This window comes from Cebus imitator, unplaced genomic scaffold (assembly GCF_001604975.1).
Source record: "Cebus imitator isolate Cc_AM_T3 unplaced genomic scaffold, Cebus_imitator-1.0 Scaffold93, whole genome shotgun sequence".
Taxonomy (NCBI): domain Eukaryota; kingdom Metazoa; phylum Chordata; class Mammalia; order Primates; family Cebidae; genus Cebus; species Cebus imitator.
In genome coordinates this window covers 3,119,398-3,132,565 of record NW_016107408.1, presented here as the reverse complement: position 1 = coordinate 3,132,565, position 13,168 = coordinate 3,119,398, and the positions used below count along the sequence as shown (strand labels likewise).

Sequence of the window (13,168 nt, the reverse complement as noted above, 5' to 3'; positions counted from 1 at the left end):
CACGGTGAAACCCCATCTCCACTGAAAACACAAAAATTAGCTGGGCAATGTGGTGGGTGCCTGTAATCTCAGCTACTTGGGAGGCTGAGGCAGGAGAATTGCTTGGACCCTGGGGTGGGGGTGGGTGGAGGTTGCTGTGAGCCGAGATCACACCGCTGCACTCCAGCCTGGGTGACAGAGTGGAACTCCATCTTAAAAAAAAAAAAAAGTTGCCCAGTTTGTGATATTTTGTTTTATGGCAGCCTGAACAGACAGAGACACCTAGTTTTCAAGAAATATTTTGCCTATTGAGATGATTCTGCCTCCCTTCCCTTAGCTTTGAGTTTGGATGAAGGTGGAGGTGCTTGTGTAGTTGGTTGAGTCTCTCTCGGCCTTGTTGTTCCTGTTGAGATCCTGTGCATTCGTAAGTGGTCAGCAGCGTTGATGCCTTTGGAAGAGAAGCTTACCGCGCCATTATGGATTCATTTATTTACTCCTAAGTGGAACACAAACTTCAGAAGAACTAGGACTTTGTTCACTAAACATCCACAAAGTTGGTAGTTAATAAATATTTGTCAAATAAATATGAGGATTAAATGCACAATGTTTGCCTGGTTAATGCGAAATAGTCAAACTGATCCATGCTTAGCTAGTTAGGAGAAAGCAGAAGAGCGACATCGTTTTAAGGTCATCTGGAGTTAACTCTAAATATGTGTGCATTCTCTGCAACTTTCACTGCTTCCTTCCTTTGAGATGTTTTTGTTTGGATCTCCTCTTTTGATTTCATAAGACACGTGAAGATGCTGAATTCCTGAATAAGTTGACCTTGGCTCCTGTACCGAGACTGCCATTCACATGAACCTGCCATACGGACTTCTTTTGATAGCTCAGGAACAAACTTCATTGCTTATTTGCCTGGCGGCGATGAGGCTTGCAGTGGGGTTTTGGTGTTTGGGCCCAGTCTTTCCTGTATATATTTTCCCCATTTTTAGGATTAGCACTGACTTTTTAGATTGTGTTGTTTTTTCTTTTTTGTAATGTAACCTATACCTAGAAAGTTTGTCATCTTCCTGAAGACCCCGCTTGGCCTGGCATCTGGGTTGGCCTGGGGACTGGCTCAGCTGTGGTGGTCTTGGTAGAGATTGACAAGTCGCCTTGGCACCTGTGAGCCAGAAGCATCTGGGGAATTAACATAGTCGTGGTGCTATAGTGATGTCACCGCTTCTTGTTTCAGGGTGTGGCAGAAGACCCCCAGACGGCCCTGGCACTGAACCTCGGCTCTACGTTGATGAAGAAGAAGTCTGATCCTGAGGGTCCCGCACTGCTCTTCACTGAGAGTGAACTTTCCATCCGGATAGGTAGAGCTGGGCTTCTCTCAGGCAAGCTCTTTGCTGCAGACACTGAGCTGAGTTGGGCAGGATGGACGTGGGGGCTGCTGGCAGGATGAATAATGAGAGAAGTGCCAGGCACTCTGTCCTGTCCCTCCAATCACTCACCCTACTTTTGCAAGGAGCTAAACTGGCATCTGGCCAGCACCTTCATTTCTCATTTGTTGTCCAAACCACGTGCTTGGTCTACAGGAGGTAACGGTACTTTTTGATCATCTTTTTAACTCGGACAGGTGGACAGAGGGTCACTCTGATGGTGATAGGGCTGCTTTGGGTTAGAGAGTATCCGCATTTGTCCCTCACTGTCCACCTCTCTGATGAACCCTGAATACTCCTTTTCATTTGTATTGTTGTAATTTACATTTTTTTAAATTTACCTGGGTAGACTGTGGCCTTTTTTTTTGTTTGTTTGTTTTTTTGTTTGAGCCGGAGTCTTGCTCTGTCACTCAGGCTGGAATGCTGTGGTGCAATCTCGGCTCACTGCAACGTCACCTCTCCGGTTCAAGGGATTCTCCTGCCTCAGCCTCCCAAGTAGCTGGGACTACAGGTGCGCGCCACCACGCCTGGCTAATTTTTTGTATTTTTAGTAGAGACAAGGTTTCACTATGTTGGCCATGCTGGTCTCGAACTGCTGACCTCAGGTGATCCACCTGCCTCAGCCTCCCAAAGTGCTGGGATTACAGGCATGAGCCATCGTGCCTACCCAACTGTGAATGTTACTCCTACTGATTCAGTTTGGAGCCAGATAAGCTAAAGACACTGACAGCAAAGTCATGGCTTTTCTCTGAGTTAGAGGGAACACGTCCCTCAAGAGGAATCTGATAGCAATTACTGAAGCTTGGTGGGGAGAGACCACAGTGGGCTGTTGCCCTGTGTTGAAGGTGGAATGGAATACATTGTTTTCCAGCCTCAGGTCGGACGCCTCTCCTTCTTGGCCCTTATTGTTTACTAAGGGCTCTTGGCTAGTTTAGGGGCCAGTGGGCATGACGAGGGTTGGATGCCATTTTTTCCCCTTTGGATTTATGTAAGAAGCTTCCCATTGACTCCTGCAAGCCCCTGGGGATGAAACCCATGCCGCCATGCTGTGAGGAATGGGCACCTCCTCATTTATGCGGAGCTCTCTCCTGAGAGATCTAAGGAAAAACAAATTGGTGACTGGTCGCTGTATTCTGAGGAGTGATTTCAGGGCGCACAGTCCTTTCCCATTTCCATGCTGGCATTTTAATTGGATCTTTTTGCCATCTCTATGCTAAGATGATCTCTAGCCCTTAGGGAGAGCAAATGTACAAAAGTTACAGCTATGTTGCAGCCAGGGCTCTGGTCTCTGTGTTCAGATTATGTCCTGCATGAATTATTCATGGGGAACTGAAATGTCTTCTCCATTTGGGTTCATCTGCACCGCTTCCCATACGTCCCATTTAAGCATGGAAGCTTCACATTCATCCAATGTGAGCTCAAATCATAGAGCGTTAGAACGACAAGTCTTCCTCCTGCCCCAATCACACTTGTCACTTAACACTCATCAGAACAACTTAGGTGTGATCTTCTCTTTCTACTGGAACAGAGGTCAAGGACTGTCTGGTGACACAGTAGAGCACTGTATTCAAGTAAAATTCGTTGTTTTTCATGCTGAGTCCTGTGACTCAGGCCTTTTCTGTCTATTTTCACTAGCATAACTGTGCTGGGCTCCTGGACGCCCCCTTTAAGACTTTACAGTCCTGATTCTGAGCCTTCTCTAGGATAAAAAAGTTGGTCAGACATTTTCTATCGTGTTTGTTTTTTTTTTTAATCTTCAGCGCCATGGGGCTGGTGGGGTCGGGGGGAAGGTGGTGCGGTAAATTCAGTGTCTGTCAATCCAAAAAGGTAAAAATTGGGAAGCTCTTTGTTGGACATTTTCCAATGGAGCTACAGCCAGGACAAGGTCAGGGGAGTTGGCTCTGCAAGACAGCTTCTGGGGACTGCTGGGTCTCCTTGCCCAACCCAGAGTTAAGTGGAGGGGGAGTGGGCCATGTGGGAGGGAGATGTAATCCTGTCCCCCAGCTCAAGAACACTGGGCACAGCCTCTTACCAGGTTACCAAGCAACCCTTACCGTTGCTAGCTGTTCAGCTACAAAGGCAAACGCAGCCCTTGGGGGAAGCACAGAGATGGTCTCCCCGCCGTCTCTTGAAAGGTCGCTGCTCTTCTCACCTGAGCACATCTGTGGGTGTCAGGCCACTGAGGACTCCAAAACTGATAATGGCTATTAGATGACTGGCTCCATGCAGGTGGAGCCTGAATATGCATTGTTTGTACCATCTGGATTTGCCCTTCAGCTTGCTGTAAATGGAGCAAGGAGATTGGTTTAATGAGTGTTTAGTGAATAACATTAGCCTTTAAAAAATCATATTGGTGCTGCTGTTGTAATGTCCCATAATTGGTTCAGCCAGAGGAAGAGCCAGAAAGGCCACACGATGGGAGAGGAGTTCAGCTGCTCTGCGGAGAAGCGGCAGCGACGGCAGCCTGAGCTGGGAAAAGCATTTATGAGATGCCTTCCTGTCTATGTCTTAGTGTGTAGTGTTTATGATCTCAACTGTTCTCAGGGCTGGGGATATTCTGGGACTTAGGTAGGCCGAAAGAAGTTCCTTTAAGTCTATCAGTCTCTCTTTCATTCTCTCATCCATCCATCCATCCATCCATCCATCCATCCATCCATCCATTTATCTCCAGTTAGCTTTCTTTTAACTAAAAATATAATGACATGGATTGGAAGTAAGTTTTCTTCTGCTTTCAAATCCCTCATGGTCCAGTCCTGATCTGAGACGCATGATTTCTAGTTTCTTTTGCATCCTTTCAGAAATCTCAAGTTTCTATAATCACACCTGACCCATTGTTCTGTACTGGGTGTTTTTGCACTTAACAATACCCTTGGGTATTGTTTCCTGGGGTGCTCTTAGATTCAGCTCATGCTTGTTATTGGCCGTGATGCTACCTAATTAGCCCCCTCTGGATGCCCATGAGGTTAATTCTGATGGTTTGCTATTACAAAGAATGTGGTACAGAGCTTTTTAGTATCTACATCTCTGTGGACCATCATATTGTTGAGTAAATTCTAGAAATCAGGCCGGGAGTTCTTTACATCTGGGCTCCATGCATGGGTGCCAAAGGGCTCAGGAGCCTCTTGATATTTTATGCAAAATGTGTGTCTGTTTGAAAGGCGAGGGACTATAAGTTATATTTCATCATACCCCAGATGGCTCCATAGCCCCAGTGTTGTTCAAGATCTTTGGCGTTTCTCTCTTACTTGCCCCACTCAGCTGTCAAGTTGAGCTTTTTCCTTATCTTCATAGCATCCTCTATAGGCTAAAGAGGAGGTAGTTAAGTGAACCAGTGGATTCTTTTACTAATTGTTAATTGCCCCATTTAAGTATGCAGTAAGTTCTCGGGGAGGAAGTTGAAATGTTACCAAGCATCAATGGGCTTGCGGCCCGACACACACAGAGGCCAATACCATGGCACTGGCTTTTGAGAGAAGAAACGCTTTACTGGGAGTCAAGTCAACTGGCAGGGAGATAGGAGGGAATGCTCAAATCTGTCTCCCTGAGCTAGGGGTTGGGTTGGATTTTATAAGCATAAGGTAATGAGGTGTGATCTGATTGGGTCTTGCAATGAGGTGATGTTAGGAGGCATTATCTGATTGGATCCTGCCATGGGGTGATGCCAGAGTTCAATCTGATTGGATCCTAGATCCTGCCTTTTGGTGCCTGCTTCTTAATTCAGTCCCACTCCTCTGTCCTAGCACTTAGGTTCCCCCAGTGATGGCACACTTGGTTCATCTGGGCATGCTTAGGTTACATGACCTGAGGGCCCGTGGCAACTGAAAAACAACTCACAGCTTTGTTACATAAAAGTTGAACCAGATTGATCTGATGCAGTTATAGATACTCTTCACTCATGAACTTTGTCATCACTATTATTATTGGTGAATTTCACTGATCTATTAGGTGGAAAATTGCCTATCATTTTGTGTATCTATGGAAAGAACAGGAGAGGGCATTATTTCCTGGGAGAGCAAGAGGTGGATTTACTTTAGGAGATTATTCAGTTGTGAGGCGCCATCTGTGCGTTTTCTGTAAATCTTTCCAAAGTGTTGAGGAGTGGGGGACGTGAATGGGTACTTAAGTCACGGAAGCAAAAGCTGCATGACACTCAGGTTAGAAACAGGTTTTTCTCTTAATGTCCTATTCTTACAGGGAAGTTCGCTTGGCAATCAGAATGCTACCTGTACACAGCCTTGCAGATCTGATGCAATTATGGAAGCCATGTTTTGCAAAATGAAACTGATGCCAAGCTGGTGTCAAGTGGATAACAGATGATAGAACTGTCGTCACTGGCCATTAGCTGAGCGTATTTGCTTTCAACACTAAAATCTTGAATTCCTCCTTGGTTCTGCTTCTGGTTTGCTGCGTGGTACTGTTCCTGTGGAAATGGTCTTGCAGGAGATTATTTTCTTTTCTGACTCAAGCTTCTGAAGCGTCTAACCCCAGATCGGCACTCCCAGAGCTTGTTCTGTTGGGGACCATGATGGAGTCTGAGAGCTCTTTGCTCCCCTTCTTCCAGCTTAAGGTACTCTCGCTTCTCCAGGTGCCCTCTTTTAGTCTTGTATTTGGAATCATCCCTTTCTCCCATTTTCCCTATTAAATATCCTTCCTTAAGTACTTCTGGAAAAAGATTTGACTGACTGAAGAAGAGGGAGATATTGACCTTTGACTTCATGTTTGACTACTGCTTACGTGTTTGTCTGTTGACTGTGAACAGCTTCTCTCTTTCAACAATGAGCCGAATAGATGGGTTTTCGCACTGGCCTTTGCAGGATTGCATTTTTAGACGTACGTGCGGGGCGTAGGGAGGGCAGCCTGGCTGCGTGGGATGCAATCTCTTCTCTGAAACAGCTGGTTCTCGCTATAAGCTCAGCCACGTGCATTCCACTCCCAGCTTTCCTTGGTCCTAAAACTGCTTGGAATAGCATAAGCCTAGGGAAGCAAAGAGGACTTATTTAAACAGCTTCAAGTTTCCCAGGCCAGTGCAAGGTTCCTGTGACCTTTCTTCTTCTGTATCTTCTAACTTGCCATGTCTTCTTGAAGGACATGTTCCTTTTGTCACTGATATTTCCAGTCAATTTTAGTGATCTTAAATTTGATCAAGAGTTAGATATAGCTCCTAGGAGAAATTCTGAGTGTTTCTAACTAGGTTTCTAAAATAATGTGTTTAGGGCAGTCTCTGAGATGTTATTAATTTTGACTTTTTATTGGTAAGATCTCTAAAAGTGAAAGAATATTTTCACAGTCATTCATGTAGATATAATTTCTTGGCATTAGGATTTTTTTTTTTTCCTTTTTCTGTACCTGCTTGGTTAGGAGAGACTTTAAAATCTTGTCCTGGCCCAATTGAGAGGAGTTACCTGGGAACTGAAAAACAGGTGGGCCCTGGCTGCTACCTCCTTTCTGGGCTGGGACCTATAACCTGGGTTTCTTCATTTAAAGTGTGAGAATGCGCCTATAATCCCAGCACTTTGGGAGGCCGAGGCGGGTGGATCATCTGAGGTCAGGAGTTCAAGACCAGCCTGCCCAACGTGGTGAAACCTCATCTCTACTTAAAAAAAAAATTAGCTGGGCTTAGTGGCACATGCCTGTAATTCCAGCTACTTGGGAGGTTGAGGCAGAAGAATCACTTGAACCCAGGAGGCAGAGGCTCCAGTGAGCCAAGATTGTGCCACTGCATCCAGCCTGGTGACAGAGTGAGACTCTGTCTCAAAAAATAAAAATAAAAAAGCATGAGAATGAAGCAAACCAGCAGTTAAAATGTGTCACACAAAAATATTTTGCAGCATGGCAAAGGGCTCAATCATAATAACTGTCAAGTGCTTTTTCACATCTGGATGTTAAATAAAATAACCAATCCAGAAATGCCTTCTTGGATGGGGCTCTGTGCAGGTGACATGACATTGTTCGTGTCCTAGCTCAGGAGCATTATCAGGGTGGGCACACTGTACAGACTCTTGCTTCTGAAGAGTGTTCTATTTGCCCTAATATGGAGCACTCAAACAGCACTTTCTCTGCTTCTGCCTTAAAAAAAAAAAAAAAAAAAAAAACTCAATGGTCCTAATATTCTAAGCCAGGCAGACATTTCAGAGCAAATTTTCATGTGGCATGGGGCTAGAGGCAATGTGGCACTTATGTGTGTTTGCTGGGGCTGCTGGAGCAAAATACCACAAACTGGGTGGCTTAAACTACAGAAATTAGTTTTTTTCGCAGTTCTGGAGGCTGGAAATCCAAGACTAATAGTTGGCAAGATTGTTCGGTTTCTTCAGAGGCCTTTCTCCTTGGCTGGTAGATGGCGGTCCTCTCCCTGTGGCTTCACATGGTCTGTCTTTTTATGGAGACAGGGTCTTGCTGTGTCGCCCCAGCTGGAGTGCAGTGGTGCGATCATGGCTCACTACAGCCTCCACCTCGTGGGCTCAAGCTGTCCTCTCACCTCAGCCCCGAGTAGCTGGGACTACAGGAGTGTGCCCCCGGGCCTGGCTAATTTTGGTATTTTTTGTAGAGATAGAGTGTTGCCATGTTGCCCAGGCTGGTCTTGAACTCCTGGGCTCACGCTGTCCACCCACCTCAGCCTCCCAAAGCGTAGTCTTTTCTCTGTGCTGGTCGGTGTCCCGATCTCCGTTTCTTATAAGGACACCAGTCATTTTGGATTAGGGCCCACTCTAATGAGCTCATTTTAACCTCATTAACCCTTTAAAGATCCTATCTCCCTTACGGTTACATTCTTAGGTGCTGGGCATTAGGACTTCAATATATAAATTTGAAGCAAGGGACGTGATTCACGCCATAGCTGCACTGAACAATTTTTTGAGAAGTTGTCTCAAAAAAATTGTAGTCAGCTTCAGGGAATTCCAGATGGCAGGAGAAAGGAGTTTTCTTTGTTTCCATCTTTTAGATTCTCTCTGGCTGCCTCCTTCTGTTAGTCTCATCTCTGTATGGGCTGGGATTGCAGAGTGTGCAGGATAAAAAAAAGAGTCGAATGAAATTCAAAAGTTACTCAAAGAGAGCAACGAGAAGGAAAGTCAGGGCTGGGCGCAGTGGCTCACGCCTGTAATCCCAACGCTTTGGGAGGCCGAGGTGGGTGGATCACCTTAGGCCAGGAGTTTGAGACTACTAGCCTGGGCAACATGGTGAAACCCGGTCTCTGCTAAAAATAGAGAAATTAGCTGGGCGTGTTGGCACATGCCTGTAACCTCAGCTGCATGGGAGGCTGAGGCAGGAAAATCCTTGAACCCAAGAGGTGGAGGTTGCAGTGAGCCGAGACTGTACCATTGCACTCCAGCCTGGGTAATGAGTGAAACTCTGTCTCAGAAAAAAAAAAAAAAAAAGAAAAAAAAGAAAGTCAGATGGCTCTAAGTCTGATGTTTTAAGACTGCTGGCAGGTGTACATCTGTGCTATCATGAAGTTAAAGGGATGAGCACTTCCACTGTCACCTGAAACGATTGGCCAGGTAACTTCTGGGGAAATCAATTACAATACACATCTGAATGTGTAGAAGTTCTCTCCTGACTGTGTAAGTTTCCTGTTGCTGTCACAACAAAGTACAGATTGAGCGTCCCAAATCCGAAAATCCAAGACCCGAAATGCTCCCAAATCCAAAACCTTTTGAGCGCCAACATGATACTCAAAGGAAATGCTCATTGGAACATTTCAGAAATCAGATTTTCAGATCTGGGAGGCTTGTGTGGTCAATAATGCTGGTAAAATAATGCAGATATTCCAAAATCTGAAAAATCTGAAACACTGTGGTCCCTTCAGAGGAGGGATGCTGAGACGTGAGTCCCACCGCCGCAGACGTCTGACTTGCAGACCCTAACTCAACGGTAAATGAATGAATGCACTCTCTCACACCATTACGGTGATACACGTGGGCTAGGGGATGGCTGCTGGCTGCTCTCAGACCCAGACCCTCTGTCCACACTTTATTCATAACAGAGGTTCCGAGGTAACACACTTGTGGATCATTAACATGGTTAAGAGAATGGTTTTAACACTGATAAGGACTTTAGGTTCTGGGACCCAGAGTAAATGCTATTAACAGGTAATTCCCCTTTGATCTTCCCTGGAGAGACCACCCAGCACAGAGTCTAATGGGTAAATAGTCAGAGTGCAGACAAATGGGTGTGGGCTAAGGCCTTGGATCATCTCCCTGTCTCCCTAATGAGCTGGCTGGCTGCCTTCCGCCTGCCCCAGTAAAACCTTTTGGCCTTCCAAAAGGCTCGAGACTAATCTATAACTTTCCCTAATATGTCTTTAATATTTTCTGTAATATTTTGCCAGCAACCCTGTGTGAGAATTTCAGTAGGATGCTTATCTTGTACTATACACAGAGTGGCTTGAAACAGCGGAAATATATTCCCTTACAGTTCTGCAGGCCAGAAGTGCGAAATCAAGGTATCACCAGGGCCACACTCTCTCTGAAAATTCCAGGGAAATTCTCTAACTGCTTTTGGCTCCCAGCATGTCCTGGCTTGTAGCTGTATCACTTAAATCTCTGCCCCCATTGTGACATGGCCTTCTTCTGTGTGTGTGTGTGTCTGTGTCCAAAACTCCCTATTCTTTGCCTCATAAAGACACCAGTCATTGGATTTAGGGCTCACTTGATCCTGTTTGACTGCTTCTTAACTACATCTGCAAAGACCCAATTTCTAGGTAAGGTCATCTTCTGAGGTTCTGGCTGGACATGGCTTTTGGCGGAGGACAATATTCAGTGCCGCATATTGACCAACCCCATACTCTGATCACACCATGACCAGACTTCAGGAGTTTGGTTCGTCTGAAGGCCCGTGTTTGTCTTGTACAAAGGAGGAAGATGGATAAAATGAGAGGAAGCAAGAGGACATGAGTCCTGGCGGTAATAAAAGCCCACTTAATTCGTCTGGAGCCTTTAGAGCAGCTGCCGGGGTGCTTTGTTTGAACTAGTCATTAAGTGTCTACTGAGGAGTTAGGAATACAGTCTCCTTATGCAACATTTAACATTTGCTTGGTTAGCAGGTTCTATCATATTTATAAGCGTTCTGACACATTCATTTCAGCTCGTAATTCTATTAAACTGGAAAATGTGTTTTTAATGTGCTTTAGGGAAACAGAACAGACAAGTGGCTTGGTAGCACCAGGCTTCATTAGGATATTCCTGCAGGCTTTTATTAGTCAAAGATTTAGGAGTGTGTGCCTGAAGCCACACAGCCGGGGTACTTTTCGCGTTAGTTTGCTTTGTTTTGCAGAAGTTATTTTTGCAGAAGCTTCTTCTGGGGGCACAACAGGGTGGCACGTTGGTTTTGAGCAGCTGGGATCTTTAGGAGTCCTTTCCATTTATTCATTCCCATGTCAGCCTCTTGCCTGTTGCTAAAAGTACCTAATAAGGAACAGAAGGCTGGATTTTAGCCTGTGAAGCTGGGAGGAAATTGACAGCAGTTACTGGAATAGGCTGCTTCCGAGAAGGAAAGGGTTAGGGAGGAAAACGTGGAACTGGGCTTCGGACCTGTGTGGAGCACACAGCAACCCTAACCTTTGGGATGGGGCCCATGCAACAGTTCCCTGAAGAAAGGAATTGGTGACATGCTTCACTCGACCTGCATTTGCTTTTTCCTGTTCAACCGTCCATCAACCTCCTCTTTGGGTAGCATGTATTCTAGCATCCTGTTCTGCTTTCTTCCCTCTGGTGTATTTTCCCTCCTGGGTCCAGAGAAAGAAAATGGCTCTGCATATCTGAAAACTAAATCAGTTGTCTCAAGGAAATATGATTTTGAGGGTCGTAACATTTTAGAGTTGGATGTTCAGGGATTTGCCAGCAACCCCCAGGTTAGGTCTGAAACTGAACTCACTCTCTCTGACTCCCGACTTCTTGATTACACAAATTCACCATGAGCTTGCTGGGAGGTGGAGGTATTCCTGGAGGATGGCAGGAGGGGGAAGAGCATGAGGTGGCCTCTGACAGCTCTTAGGTACAGTGAGCCAGACATCTTTGCTCTCTTCCCCAGGAGAGCAGGCTCACCTAGCGGATTCTCCTCACTGATCCATAGCAGGCCTCGGTGAGGTTTGCTCGAGTCAATCTTAGTGAATTGGTTGTGCCCTTTCCAGTAGGGAAGCCCCTGTTGTACACATAAAACCAGGAGACTCATGCCTTCAAGGAGATTCAGATCTCCTGGGGAAACAAATATGGGCCATTTTGTATGGTTCGGCGTGAAAGCTACGTGAACCATTAACAATTATCTAAGTGGGTCCCACCGCTGCGCTGGACTTCGTGGGCTGGCTCTCCTAACTCCTCTCTAGCCCAAATTATGCCTTTACTGCCTTACAACCCTTCTGAGACCAACTGGCCAGTGAGATTTTTTTTTTTTTTTTTTTTTTTTTTTTTTTGTTTTTTTTTTTTTTTTTTTTTTTTTTTTTTTTTTTTTTTGAGATGGAGTCTCGCTCCGTCACCCAGGCTGGAGTGCAGTGGCGCGATCTTGGCTCATCGCAACCTCTACCCTCCGGGTTCAAGCGATTGTCCTGCCCCAGCCTCCCGAATAGCTGGGATTACAGGTGTGTGCCACCATGCCTGGTTAATTTTTGTATTTTTTTAGTAGAGACGGGGTTTCACCATGTCGGCCAAACTGGTCTCAAATCTCAGGAGATCCACCTGCCTCGGCCTCCCAAAGTGCTGGGATTGTAGCCGTGAGCCACTGTGCCTGGCTGCCAGTGAGATTTTATTCAAGGCTTGGGGTAAATAACAGTAAATAACAGAAGGATATCAGCGGCCATGGCAAGGGCAGCCCTCAGAACACACGGGTGCTTACTAACCTCCTGGGACCCTCTAGCAAGGGTAGTGGGTGGGAACCGGGCTATGCAGCGGGAGGTGAGTGGTGAGCGAATGAGCATTAGTGTCTGAGCTCTGAGTCCTGTTGGATCAGCAGCAGCATTAGATTCCCACAGGAGCACGAACCGTATTGTGGACTGTGCGTGCGAGGGATCCAGGTTGCACCCTCCTTATGAGAATCTGATGCCTGATGATCTGAAGTGGGACAGTTTCATCCAGAAATCACCCCCTACTGCCTACTCCCCACCTCCCATCTGTTGAAAAACTGTCTTCTACTAAACCAGTCCGTGGTGCCAAAAAGGTTTGGGACTGCCGTTCTCCAGGGAGATTCCCTGTCTGGCTTCAGGGCTGGGTTTTTACTTAATTCCATATTTTCACAGGTAGAATTCGAGGTTTGTTTGTTTTTTCCCAGGTCTTCGGACCTGCCTCCCCAGGGAGAGGCCATCTCCACCACCTTGGATAAAGAAAGTGAACAGGCCAAGACTTGCCTTCCCAATTTCCATTGCCTTTCCTAGGATCTCCTATTTAATCCCAGGGTAATTGCCAGGGGGATTTTTTTTTTTTCCTTTTTTTCAGGTGAGATACTGCCATAACCCGTAGCTGTATCCTGCGGTCTCACCAAAACAAGAATGCCAGTATTCACCAGTTTATTAGTAATAAGCCACACGCCACAGTTAGATCATCTCGGAAAATGTGCAACTTGGTCTCAAAAGCCCTAAGAAATACAAATTGTAGGAGTCCAAGCTTGACGACCATTTCTTTTTTGTTTGTTTTGGAGACAGCATCGTACTCTGTTGCCCAGGCTGGAAGGCAGTGGTGTAATCTCCGCTCACCGCCGAGAACCACAGCCTCCGCCTTCTGGGTTCTAATGGTTTTTGTGCCTCAGTCTCCCATGTAGCTGGGATTACAGGCAGGCACCACCAC

The 13,168-nt window shown here is 46.0% G+C and overlaps 1 protein-coding gene and 1 long non-coding RNA gene across 5 annotated transcripts in view; one reads left to right on the top strand and one right to left on the bottom strand.

Moving 5' to 3' along the window:
- Positions 1 to 13,168, top strand: part of SLC39A11 (solute carrier family 39 member 11) — a 462,191-nt gene that overhangs the window by 137,527 nt on the left and 311,496 nt on the right. For 3 of the 4 annotated variants that reach the window (XM_017535603.2, XM_017535604.2, XM_037740988.1), the window contains one exon: positions 1,214 to 1,358. In XM_017535603.2, coding sequence (XP_017391092.1) covers positions 1,214 to 1,358 — 145 coding nt within the window. The remainder of the gene's footprint in view (positions 1 to 1,213; positions 1,359 to 13,168) is intronic. The other variant, XM_017535605.2, reaches the window with a different exon arrangement.
- The window catches only part of LOC119472299, a 12,577-nt gene continuing 8,134 nt past the window's right edge, over positions 8,726 to 13,168 (bottom strand). Inside the window, exons 2-3 of the long non-coding RNA XR_005201422.1 lie at positions 11,271 to 11,590; positions 8,726 to 10,801 (exon numbers count right to left, since the gene is read on the bottom strand). This is a non-coding gene — a long non-coding RNA (uncharacterized LOC119472299). The remainder of the gene's footprint in view (positions 10,802 to 11,270; positions 11,591 to 13,168) is intronic.